Source organism: Equus caballus, chromosome 18 (assembly GCF_041296265.1).
Source record: "Equus caballus isolate H_3958 breed thoroughbred chromosome 18, TB-T2T, whole genome shotgun sequence".
Lineage (NCBI taxonomy): Eukaryota > Metazoa > Chordata > Mammalia > Perissodactyla > Equidae > Equus > Equus caballus.
Genome location: NC_091701.1, coordinates 52,290,878 through 52,303,411, shown reverse-complemented (window position 1 = coordinate 52,303,411; position 12,534 = coordinate 52,290,878). Strand labels below are relative to the sequence as shown.

The following is a 12,534-nucleotide window of genomic DNA, read 5'->3' as shown; positions in this document are numbered from 1 at the left end:
GGTTGAAGTAACTCTTACGTTTCCAACTTCAGATTAATATCCAGATCTCTGGTGTCAAAGGTGACCTCAGTTGTACTTAAAATCAAATAAAAAGTAACCTAAAAAACAGAAATAGTCATCAACACAGGCCAAGCATATCGACACTGTAAAGGTATTCAAAATAGTAAAATCCAATATGTGAAGGCATCACTTACACTGGAATTTCTTTTAAAAGGATTTCCAAGTTCACAGTCTGCTTGTGAGCCGTTTTGATTGGCAACACAACTCAGCTGTTTCTCCTATAACAGAAAACACAGTAGATCACAACACAGTCACCTGCACACAGTGTTGGTTTTTCCCTCTCAGCTGGTCTCTAAAAATACTCACAGGGAAAGCCCTCAGCTCTCTATATGCAGAGTAAGTCAAAGTGTCTGGAAACGTCGCAATGAGTTTAGCTTCATGAGCGTCATCACCATCCTTTGTGGGGTTCCTTGGGTTGGAAGGGCTGTTTGTCACTGTTATTTCTAGAGCAATGTCCTTCTGATCTTTTAGAACGAGTTCCGGTACACCTTTTTGACTATAAAAAACACAAGGAAAATGACAAGTCCTCAATACATTTTCAGTAGCCTTTTCTTAACAAAAAGCCACAGCAAAGCCAGAGTCATTTTTGCTAGTACTAGATAGTGATTCTTACATTGGTAAATAAGAAAATTTGTCTTGATTTCCTTCTCGGGTACAAAATTTATATTCTAGCTTAAGGTTGCTGTTACAGACATTGTCGTTTCCACATCCCTCTTTTAAGAAGTGCACCTGTAGGAAAACAAAACCATTGTAGTTTATGCCATTGAGGACTCTGAGTAGGTGACTGGCTGTATCCATACAGCTCATTTCCCTGTGTGACAGTTACCATAGCAGAATTCAAGCTTCAAACATACTTTGCCATGCATCTAATGCCCACTCTGTCCTTTAACAAAACTGTGTTTTAAGAACGCTTTGCCCCTGCCATTGAGGTAGTGTGGGGTAGGAAAGAGCGTGAGCCCCGCAGCCTCAGGTCTACATTCCAGCCTGGCTTGCCACTCACTTAGCTATGTGGCTTTGAGCAAGTCACTTAACCTTTCAGAGTCTAAGTTTCGTCATAGGTAATATGGGGATACCACCACCCTATTTTATAGGGCTACTGTAAGAATTACAATAATGATGATGCCACCCAACACACGATTACATATTTTAACTCATTTAATCCTCACAACAGACCCATTAGAAAGATTCTATTAGGAGCCCCATTGTACAGACGAGGAAACAGAGTTTCAGGTCAGGAAAGCAAATAGCACAGAGTGTCTAGCACAGTACTAATGGGTGCTCGATAATCACACTGATAAATAATTAGGAAAACTATCTCCTTGCTTGTCATGTTTAACATGACTACAGAGCTGAGACTATAGACAAGAAATATTAATGTGATAATCAATGACATCAAAAGTATATTAAAAAAAGTATCCAAAAGTATAAAGAGCTATACTTGGTGACAATAAAGACTGGCAATGTGTAGATTTAGGCATCAGCTCCTAAGCCTACTGCAGTGAGTACTCCCGGAAAGCTTCATCAGTGGGTCACCGGAACCAGGAGGCTCTAGCACCAACTGGAGTTTCTTTATTTTTTAAGGAAGATTAGCCCTGAGCTAACACCCACTGCCAATCCTCCTCTTTTTTTGCTGAGGAAGATTGGCCCTGAGCAACATCCATGTCTATCTTCCTCTACTTTATATGTGGGACGCCTGCCACAGCATGACTTGATAAGTGGTACATAGGTCTGTACCCAGGATCCAAACTGGTGAACCCCAGGCTGCCGAAGCAGAGAGTGTGAACTTAACCGCTATGCCACCGGGCTGGCCCACAGTACCAACTGGATTTTGACAGCAAGCACATAAGGACAAATCCAGATGTCACAGCTCCCTGGCTTAATCTTGCATCTCAACCATCCTAAACCCTAGCAAATAGACCCCACCTCACATGAGGTATACAGCAAGCCATATTCTAATATAAATTTTTCTTCCTAAGATTACCTGGGCTACATTAGGCATTAAGTGACTATTTCATTGCTAATATTTTTTTGCCTTACTGAACTTTGATATTCCTTGATTTTAATGTTCAGACTGACAAAAGTTTTCTCCATTTTAATGTTCTCAGTGGTAAAATACAATGTATTTTTCTTTCCACATATAGCTATAGGAGAAATTTGATGTGAGAACAGTAGGTTCTGCCCATTATAGTCTTAATAAGTTGCAGTGGCCAAAAATCATTAAGAAAAACACTCTCTGGCTCCAAACTATATTCCGTATGCTTCTATATTCACTGCTAATTTGGGGAACAAATCTTCTCAGACAAACTTGGCATATATTAAAAAGTTTATTTAATACAAAGAAATGGCCTTTAAAGGAAATCACTAGGTTCTATTGCCTTCAAACACATTTGATTTAGCATAATAATATGAGAAAACTTTGGTAAAACAAAAGTCAGAAAGACTTACGTCTGTATGTACTGTTTTGGGTTCGTTTGAATTCAGAATTGGAAGAACTTCTGGAATTGAATTCACTCGCCTCCGAGTGTTTGGCTCTTGAATCTCTACGGAAGCAGTTATGGGAATGGGCCGCAGTTTATCTCTGATATTTTCCTGAAAAGCATGCAGAGAGATGGTTAAGCTCGATATGAACGCTACTGGGGACTCCTAAACAATGCCTTATTTTGTATTGAATTGAATAACTGAATAATGTGTTGCTATTACAAATTTCAGAAATCCACGTATGCCACCATAAAACCCAACTTCTGTGCCCTTTAAAACACTGATGCGACTGTCTGCAGGCCTCACCTGGAGCCAGAGGGTTTCCTCCATGCACATCTTCTGCTTCTGCCTGTTCAGCGTGAGTTCTTGAGTATACTTGGGCTCAGAACCTTGGTTTCGAAACTGAACTCTTGAGGACAGCCCAGATTTTCTTCTCTCTTTTTCAGCCTCGAGCGTGCCGACAATAGCTAGATAAAACGAACAAAATCCTATGAACTTAAAGTGCATTCATGCACAATTCAGCTATAAGTATGCAGAGCTCCTTTTCAAAATATTTCAATTCCCTGTAGAAGAACTTGTTCCCACAGCCACTGTTTCTCTTCATATTGCCTGCTAATGCACATTTTGACTGACTTAGGATGTTTCCAGTCGAGCTGTCCTTCCCTGCCCATTGCTGTTAACAAAGGTTTTAAAGTGAAACTTTCACTGGGCCACCTGGGGGAGCTCGAGAATAAGTCAAAACCTCTGAGCAGCATCTAAGAATCAGTTTCTGGCTGAATTTCAAGAACTCACAGAGCACTAAAAATAACAGGAGGGGACTCAACAGTCCCTAAGGGCCTAAACTGACTTCCCCTTCAAGAGTCCTACGCTCAAATGGCCTAGCACCTTGATAGTCAAAAAAGGCCTGCAGACCACCAGCAGCAGCAGCATCTCCTAAAGCCACTAGGAAACCCTCGCCACACCTACTGAACCAGAATCTGCATTTTAACGGGATCCCAAGTGGTTCTTTTTTTTTTTCCCTCCTTTTTCTCCCCAAAGGCCTCCAGTACATAGTTGTATATTCTTCGTTGTGGGTCCTTCTAGTTGTGGCATGTGGGATGCTGCCTCAGTGTGGTTTGATGAGCAGTGCCATGTCTGTGCCCAGGATTCGAACCAACGAAACACTGGGCTGCCTGCAGCGGAGCATGTGAACTTAACCACTTGGCCACGGGGCCAGCCCCCCAGGTGGTTCTTATACACATTAAAGTTTAATAAGCACTGATAAAGGGCAGTTGTCCAAAGGAGGAGGAAGTGTCTTTTGACACTAGGATGAGACTTTTCACTTAAAGAAAAATTAAAAGGTAAAACATATTCCTTTGAGTGGCTGGAGGGCCCGTAATACAGCTCCCACAACAAGCTTCCAACCGCCAAAGCTCGGGAAGGCACATCCCGCCCTTGATTACCATACTAACGGAGCCTGGAGGCGACCCAGGATTTGGATGATCAAAATCTCATTTCTTGACTTCAGAACGCATTCTTTGCCAGTTTGCTGGATGTAGCTGCTATGTTTCTTTATGGGCCAATATTTAAATAACCTACACTCAATAATCACTCACTAACCATCAGAAGGGGAAGCAAACCAAAGTGTGTACAGGGCCAGAGAAGGTAACCTCAAGGCAAAAAATCTGCCCTAGAAAACGTAGAAAATTATCAACAACTCATGTTCTAGTATTCACATTAGAGTTGGGAAGAGACCTTCTGAGAGCATTTATTTTAATACCCTCTTCTTACAGATGAGGAAATGGAGGCCCATAGAGCTGGGTGACTGGCCCAGGGACACAGAGTGAGGGACAAAGGCAGTGCCAGCTTCTAAGTCTCTGTCACAAACACAAAAGATGACTGCTTGATATGTCCAGTTCCCACTTCCTCCAGGCCTCTGTATGAGTCACTCTCTCCCTCCAGGCTGGACCCCCTCCTTTTCCAGCTTGCTCCACTGCCTGGGTAGCCTTACTCCTTCATATCTCAGCAGGGACATCACTTTCTCCAGTGGAGCTTTTCCTGGCCCCCCCGCCCCAGGGGATCGGACAGTACTCTATGTCTCCAATCACTCCACTTAACCCACTACACTGTAATTGCCTGACCATCTCTCCTGGGCAAAGCCGTGGACAGGGACCACATCGGTCTGTTCCTCACTGCATTCCCCAGCAAAAGCACAACACCTGATATAAATACGATTTGTAGACAAGATGAACAGAAGTGGGAGTGACTGGCATCACCATACACACAATGCACATCTGCACACACACACACACGATGTGATGTTACTCTTACGCTGAGACGATAGCTCTTCAGATGTGTGAAACCAAAATTTAGAAACACTGACAGTTTCAATAGTAATTTCTGAGTCCATCTGAAGAATTCTTAAATGTCACAGCTGCCAAATGGAATGTGCCTCCATTTTAGACCCTCTGTAGCCTTGACATCATCCATTTATTGGTGACCTGCTAACTTCACAATGAACCAGACGAAGGCTCACATGCTGAGTGCCCCTCACAGCAAAAGTAGGGGAGGGTGTGGGTACATTAAAACCGTTTGTCTACCAAACCCACTCTAACCTTCCCTAACCCCCTAGACAGTTCACATCATCTTAAAATCCTTGTGGGTCACCTTTGCCGACCTTTTGAGGGGCAAGCCAAGTAGAATACTCATTAAGGCTCAATTATAAATATGTGTATGTATGGAATACCACATCTGAGGACTGCCGAGTTAAAACAGCCTGCTCAAACAATAAGCTCACATTCTCAGACACTGGGAACAGATTTTAGACGTATTAACTTAGGCAGCTTTGTGGAAGTTCAGTTTTATCTGATTTCACATTTCCCAATACTGTGGAAATACAGGTAACAAAAATACATTTTCTCTAAATGTCTTCTGAGAAAAAAGTTCTATCCACACAGCCATGAATAAACACTTGGGTAAGGGAGTAGTTACATAACATAAAATTAATCCATATGGCATCATACGTTGCATTAAAGCTAGAAGAAAGTTTTAATTTATTTTATATAAATGATCAATTGGGGGGATAAGGAGCGCTCTAGTGCGACTTCACATCTATACTCAACTGAGAGTGGTGTGAGCAAAGGACAGACTAACAGAATGAAAACGTTTCCCCTTTTCCTCTTGTTGCCTAGCCAAAGAATCACTGTTTTTCCTTGTCTCTCTAGTCCACTTCCGAACACAATGGTAAAAGGTCTGTTGTCCAAGCAGGTAAGGGTAAGGTATTGTATTTGGGTAAAAATAACACAAAAGATACTGGAAAGGATGACAGATGGTGAGAAATCATGGAAGCTGTTTTCTTGTCATTAAAAGCCACACAAAAGAATTGTTTTCTATACTCAATAAATGCCAGCCACATCAGAAAGCAAAGTGAAAGGCCACGGCTCCCCCTGTGCATAAAGTCATAATACACCAACACCAAGCACGCTGCAGGCAAGGTCTGCAGGTCCCGTGGAGAGAAGATAAAGCAGGAGACCGCCCAGTAGAAGGGGCCTAAAAGATCAGGGAGATGAAGAAACCACCTGAGGAAAGATTAACTCAGGCAAGATGAAAGCTAAGTGGGCTTACAACAGCGTGAAGTGGGTGAAGGCAGATTTATTTGCCAAATTCTGGGACATTAAAAGGGACATCTTGTTAATAAAGAAAACAGAGTAATTCTTTAGATAACATGGAGAAACCTTAAGAGAACTCATTACCTCAAGGTGGAATAAAATAAAAAAAACATGAAAAGGACAGAAGCACCTTGCCCTTCCAGAAAGCGTCCGTTGGTGGCATGCTACACGGTAACACCAAGTCGCTGGGACCATGGCCTGACCCAGAATGGAAACCACTCTCACTCTTTGTGCCTCCTCTTTGGGGAAAAGATTTTCTTTAAATTCCACAGCCCCATCTTCACTCTGGAGCTGAGCAGGTGGTTACACCCGAAGAGGTGTGGCTTCTACAAAAACATACCAGAGAAGGCCTTGGTGATAACTGCTACTGTGAGAGAATCCTAAACCCTGTCAGAATTTGTGGCAAAAATCCTGTTCGGATTATCAAGAAAGGAAGCAGAATAATACCTCATAAGTGACAAACTGCTTTCACCACATTATCTCATTTGATCTCTACCACAATACTATATGGTAATTTTTATCAGAGGCATTTTTTTAACTGACGGGAAAATAAAAACTCTAATGCTAAGGGACTTGCTCTATGTTGTAGGGTCAGTCACCATCAGAGCTGGAACCAGGAGCAGAGCCCCAGTCTCTGAATTCTCAAGACCAGCCTTCAAATCCCCCAGAGGCCTGCACTCGGGGACACAGCTTGGGTGTTCCAGGCCACGGAGGCCTCTTTGGGAGGGGACCGGGGAGTACAGGGGGTCTAAACTGGCAATTACTCTGTGTGGTACTGCGGCTCTGCAGTCGCTCTCCTACAACCACCCCCCACCACCTCACAACCACAAAACCAATTTTCCACACTGCCTTTCAAAGACAGAAACGGAGGAAACGGTTGTGGTAGCAAATGAGTACTTTTCCAAGGCATTCTGTCCTAAACCAGCTGCCCTGGAAAATTCAGATGGGGACCAAATGGAGAGTTTTTCCCTCATGGGCTTCACCGTCCTGATTAAAGAGAAGACAACAGACACATTTAATTCTTTAAACAAGAATTTATGGACCCATTTTGGCCATTGCAGTTTTATTTTTCTGTTATTTCTGCAGAACTTTCAACCTGGCAGACAGAAAATACACAATTTTTAGATGTACTAGGTACTTACATATTGAAGGATTGTAACCAGTGGGTTTGGCAGTATATTCATAACAGGCCTTAACCTTGAGGCTGTAGAAAATCAAACACATATTTCTTAAAAGATGCATTATTGCAGTAGGAAAAACCCCAACATGTTCCCAGCTCTCAAATCCCTGACTGCCCACTGATGAGTAGAATGTTACATATTCACTCGACAGATTCCTCGTCCCTTTGCCCATTTCTCCTTCAGTCTTCCCTGTGGCTCCTTGGGGCACAGGGTCATCATAAAGCAGAGGTGTGAAAGTGAGGGGGATTACCCGGACACAGGAAACTCTTACCATATCCCGCTGGGCGCCCCGCAGGCTGTTTTCTGGTGGAGATCAATTCTGTTAGGTGTTACTGTGACGGTTTTCTGAATGTTAATCACAGGCCGGGATCTGAAGACAAAGGAGTGAAGAGAAGCTCAGCCTTCTGCTGCCCCGAATGTAAGATGAATTCATATTCTAGAGGGCATCCCCCACTGCCTACTACATCTCAAAAACCACAGGGGAAAAAAATGTTCCCCCATGGGATATTTTCCCCCATTGCTAAAGAAAATAACTATTAACAGATAAAATTTAAAACTTAGTAATACAACATTTATAAGGAATTTTTAAACATTTATTTAAAATTATAAAATGTTTTATAGATTTAATATTAGAGTTTTTAAACTGAAAGAGTAATATGTACAATATATAAAAGTTCCAGGGTTTTCAGGCAAATTTTATGTCTCTGTCCCCACTTAAACCTCTAAGTACCCTTGTATGTCCTTCCAGACGCACAGCATAGTCTGTTTCTATTAAAAACATTACCTAAAATTAAATATAGAAATATCCATATAATTTTCTTAAATGGGAGCTTTTCACGCTTATTGTTCTGCATGTTGCTTTTTCTCACTCAGTAATATTTCAGAGGTCTTCTCATAGCATACACATAAATCTAGTTCGGTGGTTTTCACAGCTGGTGGTGTGCAGTGCACCAGCGTAAGCTCATTTCTTTAACCAGTCCCTCTGTGGACATTTATGTTGTTTTAGGCGTTCAACTCTGACAAACATCCTTGTACATGCATCCAGGCACACATTTGAATCTATCTGTAGGACAAACTCCTAGCAACAGAATTTCTGAGTGGAAGAATACGTACATTTTTAATTATGAGCAATCTTGCCAAAATACCCTCCAAAAAGTTTACACCATATCAGGGTTTCTACATACCCATGAATTTTAGTAATACAGACAATACAGGTCTCCACCTTACAAACAGATGCTCTTCCTTATCCTCCTCGGAATCTCCCACCCCCAACCTTAAGTCTTTGTCGTCTTGCTGCCAGAACTGACTACAACTTTTCTACCCCATAATCTCTCCGCAGGCAAAAACTTGAATCCTTTAACCTTTCCCATCTCTGCTCTAACTCCAACCTCCCAAATACTCAAGAAGCCAGAATCCACACCTTATCCCTTCTCACCATATAAAAACATCTTTTTTCTCCCTTATATAGTCTCCTCTAGCCCCCACAGCCAAAGGGGTCACCACCAGCCTACGGCCTGACCTCTGCCACAGGCACCAGCAACACAAGTCTATGGTGGTTGGGGTGCGAGTGGGATGGGGAGATACTGCACCTCTCTTCTTGTGGCTCCCCAGCCAGCACTCAGAATGGGTTCCATGGTGTCGTTACCACACGGATTCAGTTAGGCTGACTTTAGTGGGTTTGTGGTAAACCAAGCCATCCCAGAGAACAGTGTTTCCATAGGAAAATGCACTCCAAATCCCAAATGGCTGGCTCAAACTTCTGGAATCAATCTACCAGCAGGCTACAGACGGCACAGGCATATTTATGGGGAAGGTGGAAGCCAATAAAAGGCAAATGCTCCCACATTCCCTTCTTCATTTCCCTTTATCTCCATTGTTTATCTTTCTATTGTTATTTTGGACAGCTGTTAGTTTCTAAGATACTAACTAGATACATTCTTAAAGTTTTGAAAGCATATTTAAAAGGCAAAAATTCACAAATATTTCAAAACCAGTTGCAACACATGCTTATGTGTTTTACATATGGTATTAAGGCTTTAGCATGGCATAAATTTCTAAAGGAAACATTTTAACACACACTTCTGCCCAAACCCTATTTTTATTTCTGTGTTTTAAACACACAACATACACACAATTTTAAGTGCGTAGGATATATGGACCATGAAAAATGTGTCTTTTAACTCATAAAGCAAATCTTATTGGCTCAGCTTCCTCATGGGCAATCGGCATTTATTTACTAATTACTCTGAAGTACTAGTATGATTTAATGGGAAAAATGCTCAGGACCAAAGTTGGGATCCTGTTCTCGCAGGATCCAGCCTTAAAAGCTCAAGCAAGCCCTGGGCCTCCATTCCTTCACTTATAAAATAAGGGAGTCGGTTCTCCTCTTGTTATGGAAGGATTGTGAAATTTACTTTCATACTATCTATGAGGGAAGAAGGAACAAGTTTACAGGGTTTATAACCTACTTATGAGGACAGGAAAGTAAGGGTATTAAAATATCAGTTACCCACAGAGACGAATATTCACCTGACTAAAGAGAGGTCATGTACTGGGGAAGACTTGGAAACCAAATTTTGGTACAGGAAGTCAAGTCTTCTGACACCTGAGGGCTATACCCCAAACTAGAACCAGAAGTTCAATCGCTTTTTGATAGAAACTCTGCTGAAATAGCTGAATGTGACATACTTTTCTACCTTTTAAAAACGTTGACTATTTTAAAGTTAATAATATCTTTATGAACAGAGAGAAACAGGCAAACGAAGGCAGTGTTTGATAGATAGAACAAGGCTGAATACTTCAACCTAGGAGGACACACAGTTCCATGTCACTCCCCAGTGTGACAGCCCAGAAAGTCAAGAGGTTCCTGGGACTGATATTTATCACCACAAACACAAACCACAACCGATGCATCCGTGTCTTCCTGAGCCCTTTCCTTCCCCAATCACACATATGTGCTCATTTAGTTAAATGAATTTTTTTTTGACTTCTTCCTTTGGCCTCACTACTATCTCAGATACATTCTTCTCCACTTATTTTCATGTCTCCTACTTTTGCCATATAACTTCTCCTGTGGTTCTTAGTCTTCACATGAAATGGCTTTCATAGATCTTGCTATTTAACCAGAAAACTATTTTTCTATAGTATTCTATACTACACTCTGTATACATATACTATATTCTCTTTTTTGTAGCATTCTCTTTAGAAGTGTCCTGGTGTTGTGGCCTGGGTTTCTTATTCCCAGGAGTTTTGCTTAGGATCATATTTCAGATAACTGAGGCTATAGCTACACTTGGCACCCTTCTGGAAGTCTATAGGGCAATGATGGCACCAAGTGTACACATGGCACACAGTTTTTTTTTCATTTAGGGTTTCACTGCACATTTCTTTACAGATATTCTTTGTGATAAAAATGATTATAAAGCCAAATAGTATAAAGAAAAAAACACATGGTTCATTCTCATTAGCATCAAAGAAATGCAAATTCAATAAAAAAATGAGATCACATATCACACAGGCAAAAATGAAAGAGATTCATCTTGTTCAATGTTGGCAAGAGTATGAGAAAATAAGCCCTCTCATAGGTTGTTGCCATGAGCACAAATTGTTACTTTTCTATGGGTATATGCATTAACACAAAACTGTGCTAACTTTTATCCCAGGAATTCCATTTCTAGGAGTTTTTCTTAAGGAGAAAACAGGCCCATCACACAGAGATATATACAATATTCTATAGCACACTGTTTATAACAGCTAAAGGTAAGGGACTATCTAAAAATTCCATCAATTGAGGATTAGTCAAATGCATATAATAGAATAATATCAAGTTGTTGAAAAGAATAAGATTGAAATATCTGCACTGACAAGGAGAGAGAACTGAAAGAGATAAGACTTAAAAATCAGATTAGAGGGGCTGGCCCCGTGGCCGAGTGGTTAAGTTCGCGAGCTCCGCTGCAGGTGGCCCAGTGTTTCGTTGGTTCGAATCCTGGGCGCGGACATGGCACTGCTCATCAAACCACACTGAGGCAGCGTCCCACATGGCACAACTAGAAGGACCCACAACGAAGAATATACAACTATGTACTGGGGGGCTTTGGGGAGAAAAAGGAAAAAAAATAAAATTAAAAAAAAAAAAATCAGATTAGAGAACAGCAGTTACATACGGCCTCTTGATTAAACCCTACGAGAGAGATACTCAGAACTATTAAAAGTTGTTCTGTGCAAGACAGGAGTATTGGGGAACTTGTACTTTCTGTAATTCTGTATTAACTTTTATACAAGAATGTGCTACTTTAAAGTAAAATAAAAATAAAAAAACAATTTTTAATGGTGATTTCCAGCGGTGACGAACTCACTGGGCAAGTCCGACTCAACCACGGCTGATGGGCAAACCACTGCGGCCTTCCTGGGGGCCATTTTGGTGAACCTTATGTCTTAAAACACATATGCCCTTCAACTCAGCAACTCACTTTTAGGAGTTTATCACAAGGAAATATCCACGACATGACCAAAGGAAGGATGTTTACCGCACCTTTGTGTATCACGGAAAAAAAACAAACCTGGAAAGCAACATAAACGTCCGATAACACTATGGCATTTGTGAATAAACAATGATCCAGCCATGTGATGCTGCATAGACAGCCACTAACTTCATTTCAGAAAAGTACTCAACAACAGGGAAAAAACCTACTATGCATTATAAACTCATTTACCTGGAAAAAGTCCACTAGGCATTATCAACTGACAAAGGCAGGTTACAAAACAATATGTACCTTATGATCTCAATTTTGTTAAACGTGCATGCACATTCACAGAAAATAAAAGACTAGAAGGACGTAAACCAAAATATTGGAGTTTAATAATGGATGGTGAAATATAGGGGATTTTTCTTTCCTTCTTTATATTCTTTGTACTGTCAAATTTTCTGTATGTTTTGGTTTTGATCCAAATAAAAGCTTTTACAATATACTTAAGCAAAAAATTTTTACTAATTCTGACTTTTTTCTCAATTCGTTCAGAATTAGCAAAATAGGTTATTACATTGTTACGCTACTCTCAAAAGAAAAATCTTCAAAATTCATACACGCCTTTGAAGTACAGGCATGACAAATTTCAATTCAAAAGGTCAAAATTTCAGTGTAACCTGATTATTACTGAACATGCTTAAC

General features: G+C 41.0%; 1 protein-coding gene across 2 annotated transcripts in view; it reads right to left on the bottom strand.

Annotated features, from left to right (window-relative positions):
• The window catches only part of ITGA6 (integrin subunit alpha 6), a 76,934-nt gene that overhangs the window by 18,021 nt on the left and 46,379 nt on the right, over positions 1 to 12,534 (bottom strand). For both annotated transcript variants that reach the window (XM_014732536.3, XM_014732535.3), the window contains exons 10-17: positions 7,638 to 7,736; positions 7,328 to 7,389; positions 2,845 to 3,005; positions 2,506 to 2,649; positions 674 to 789; positions 367 to 556; positions 195 to 278; positions 19 to 98 (exon numbers count right to left, since the gene is read on the bottom strand). In XM_014732536.3, coding sequence (XP_014588022.3) covers positions 19 to 98; positions 195 to 278; positions 367 to 556; positions 674 to 789; positions 2,506 to 2,649; positions 2,845 to 3,005; positions 7,328 to 7,389; positions 7,638 to 7,736 — 936 coding nt within the window. The remainder of the gene's footprint in view (positions 1 to 18; positions 99 to 194; positions 279 to 366; positions 557 to 673; positions 790 to 2,505; positions 2,650 to 2,844; positions 3,006 to 7,327; positions 7,390 to 7,637; positions 7,737 to 12,534) is intronic.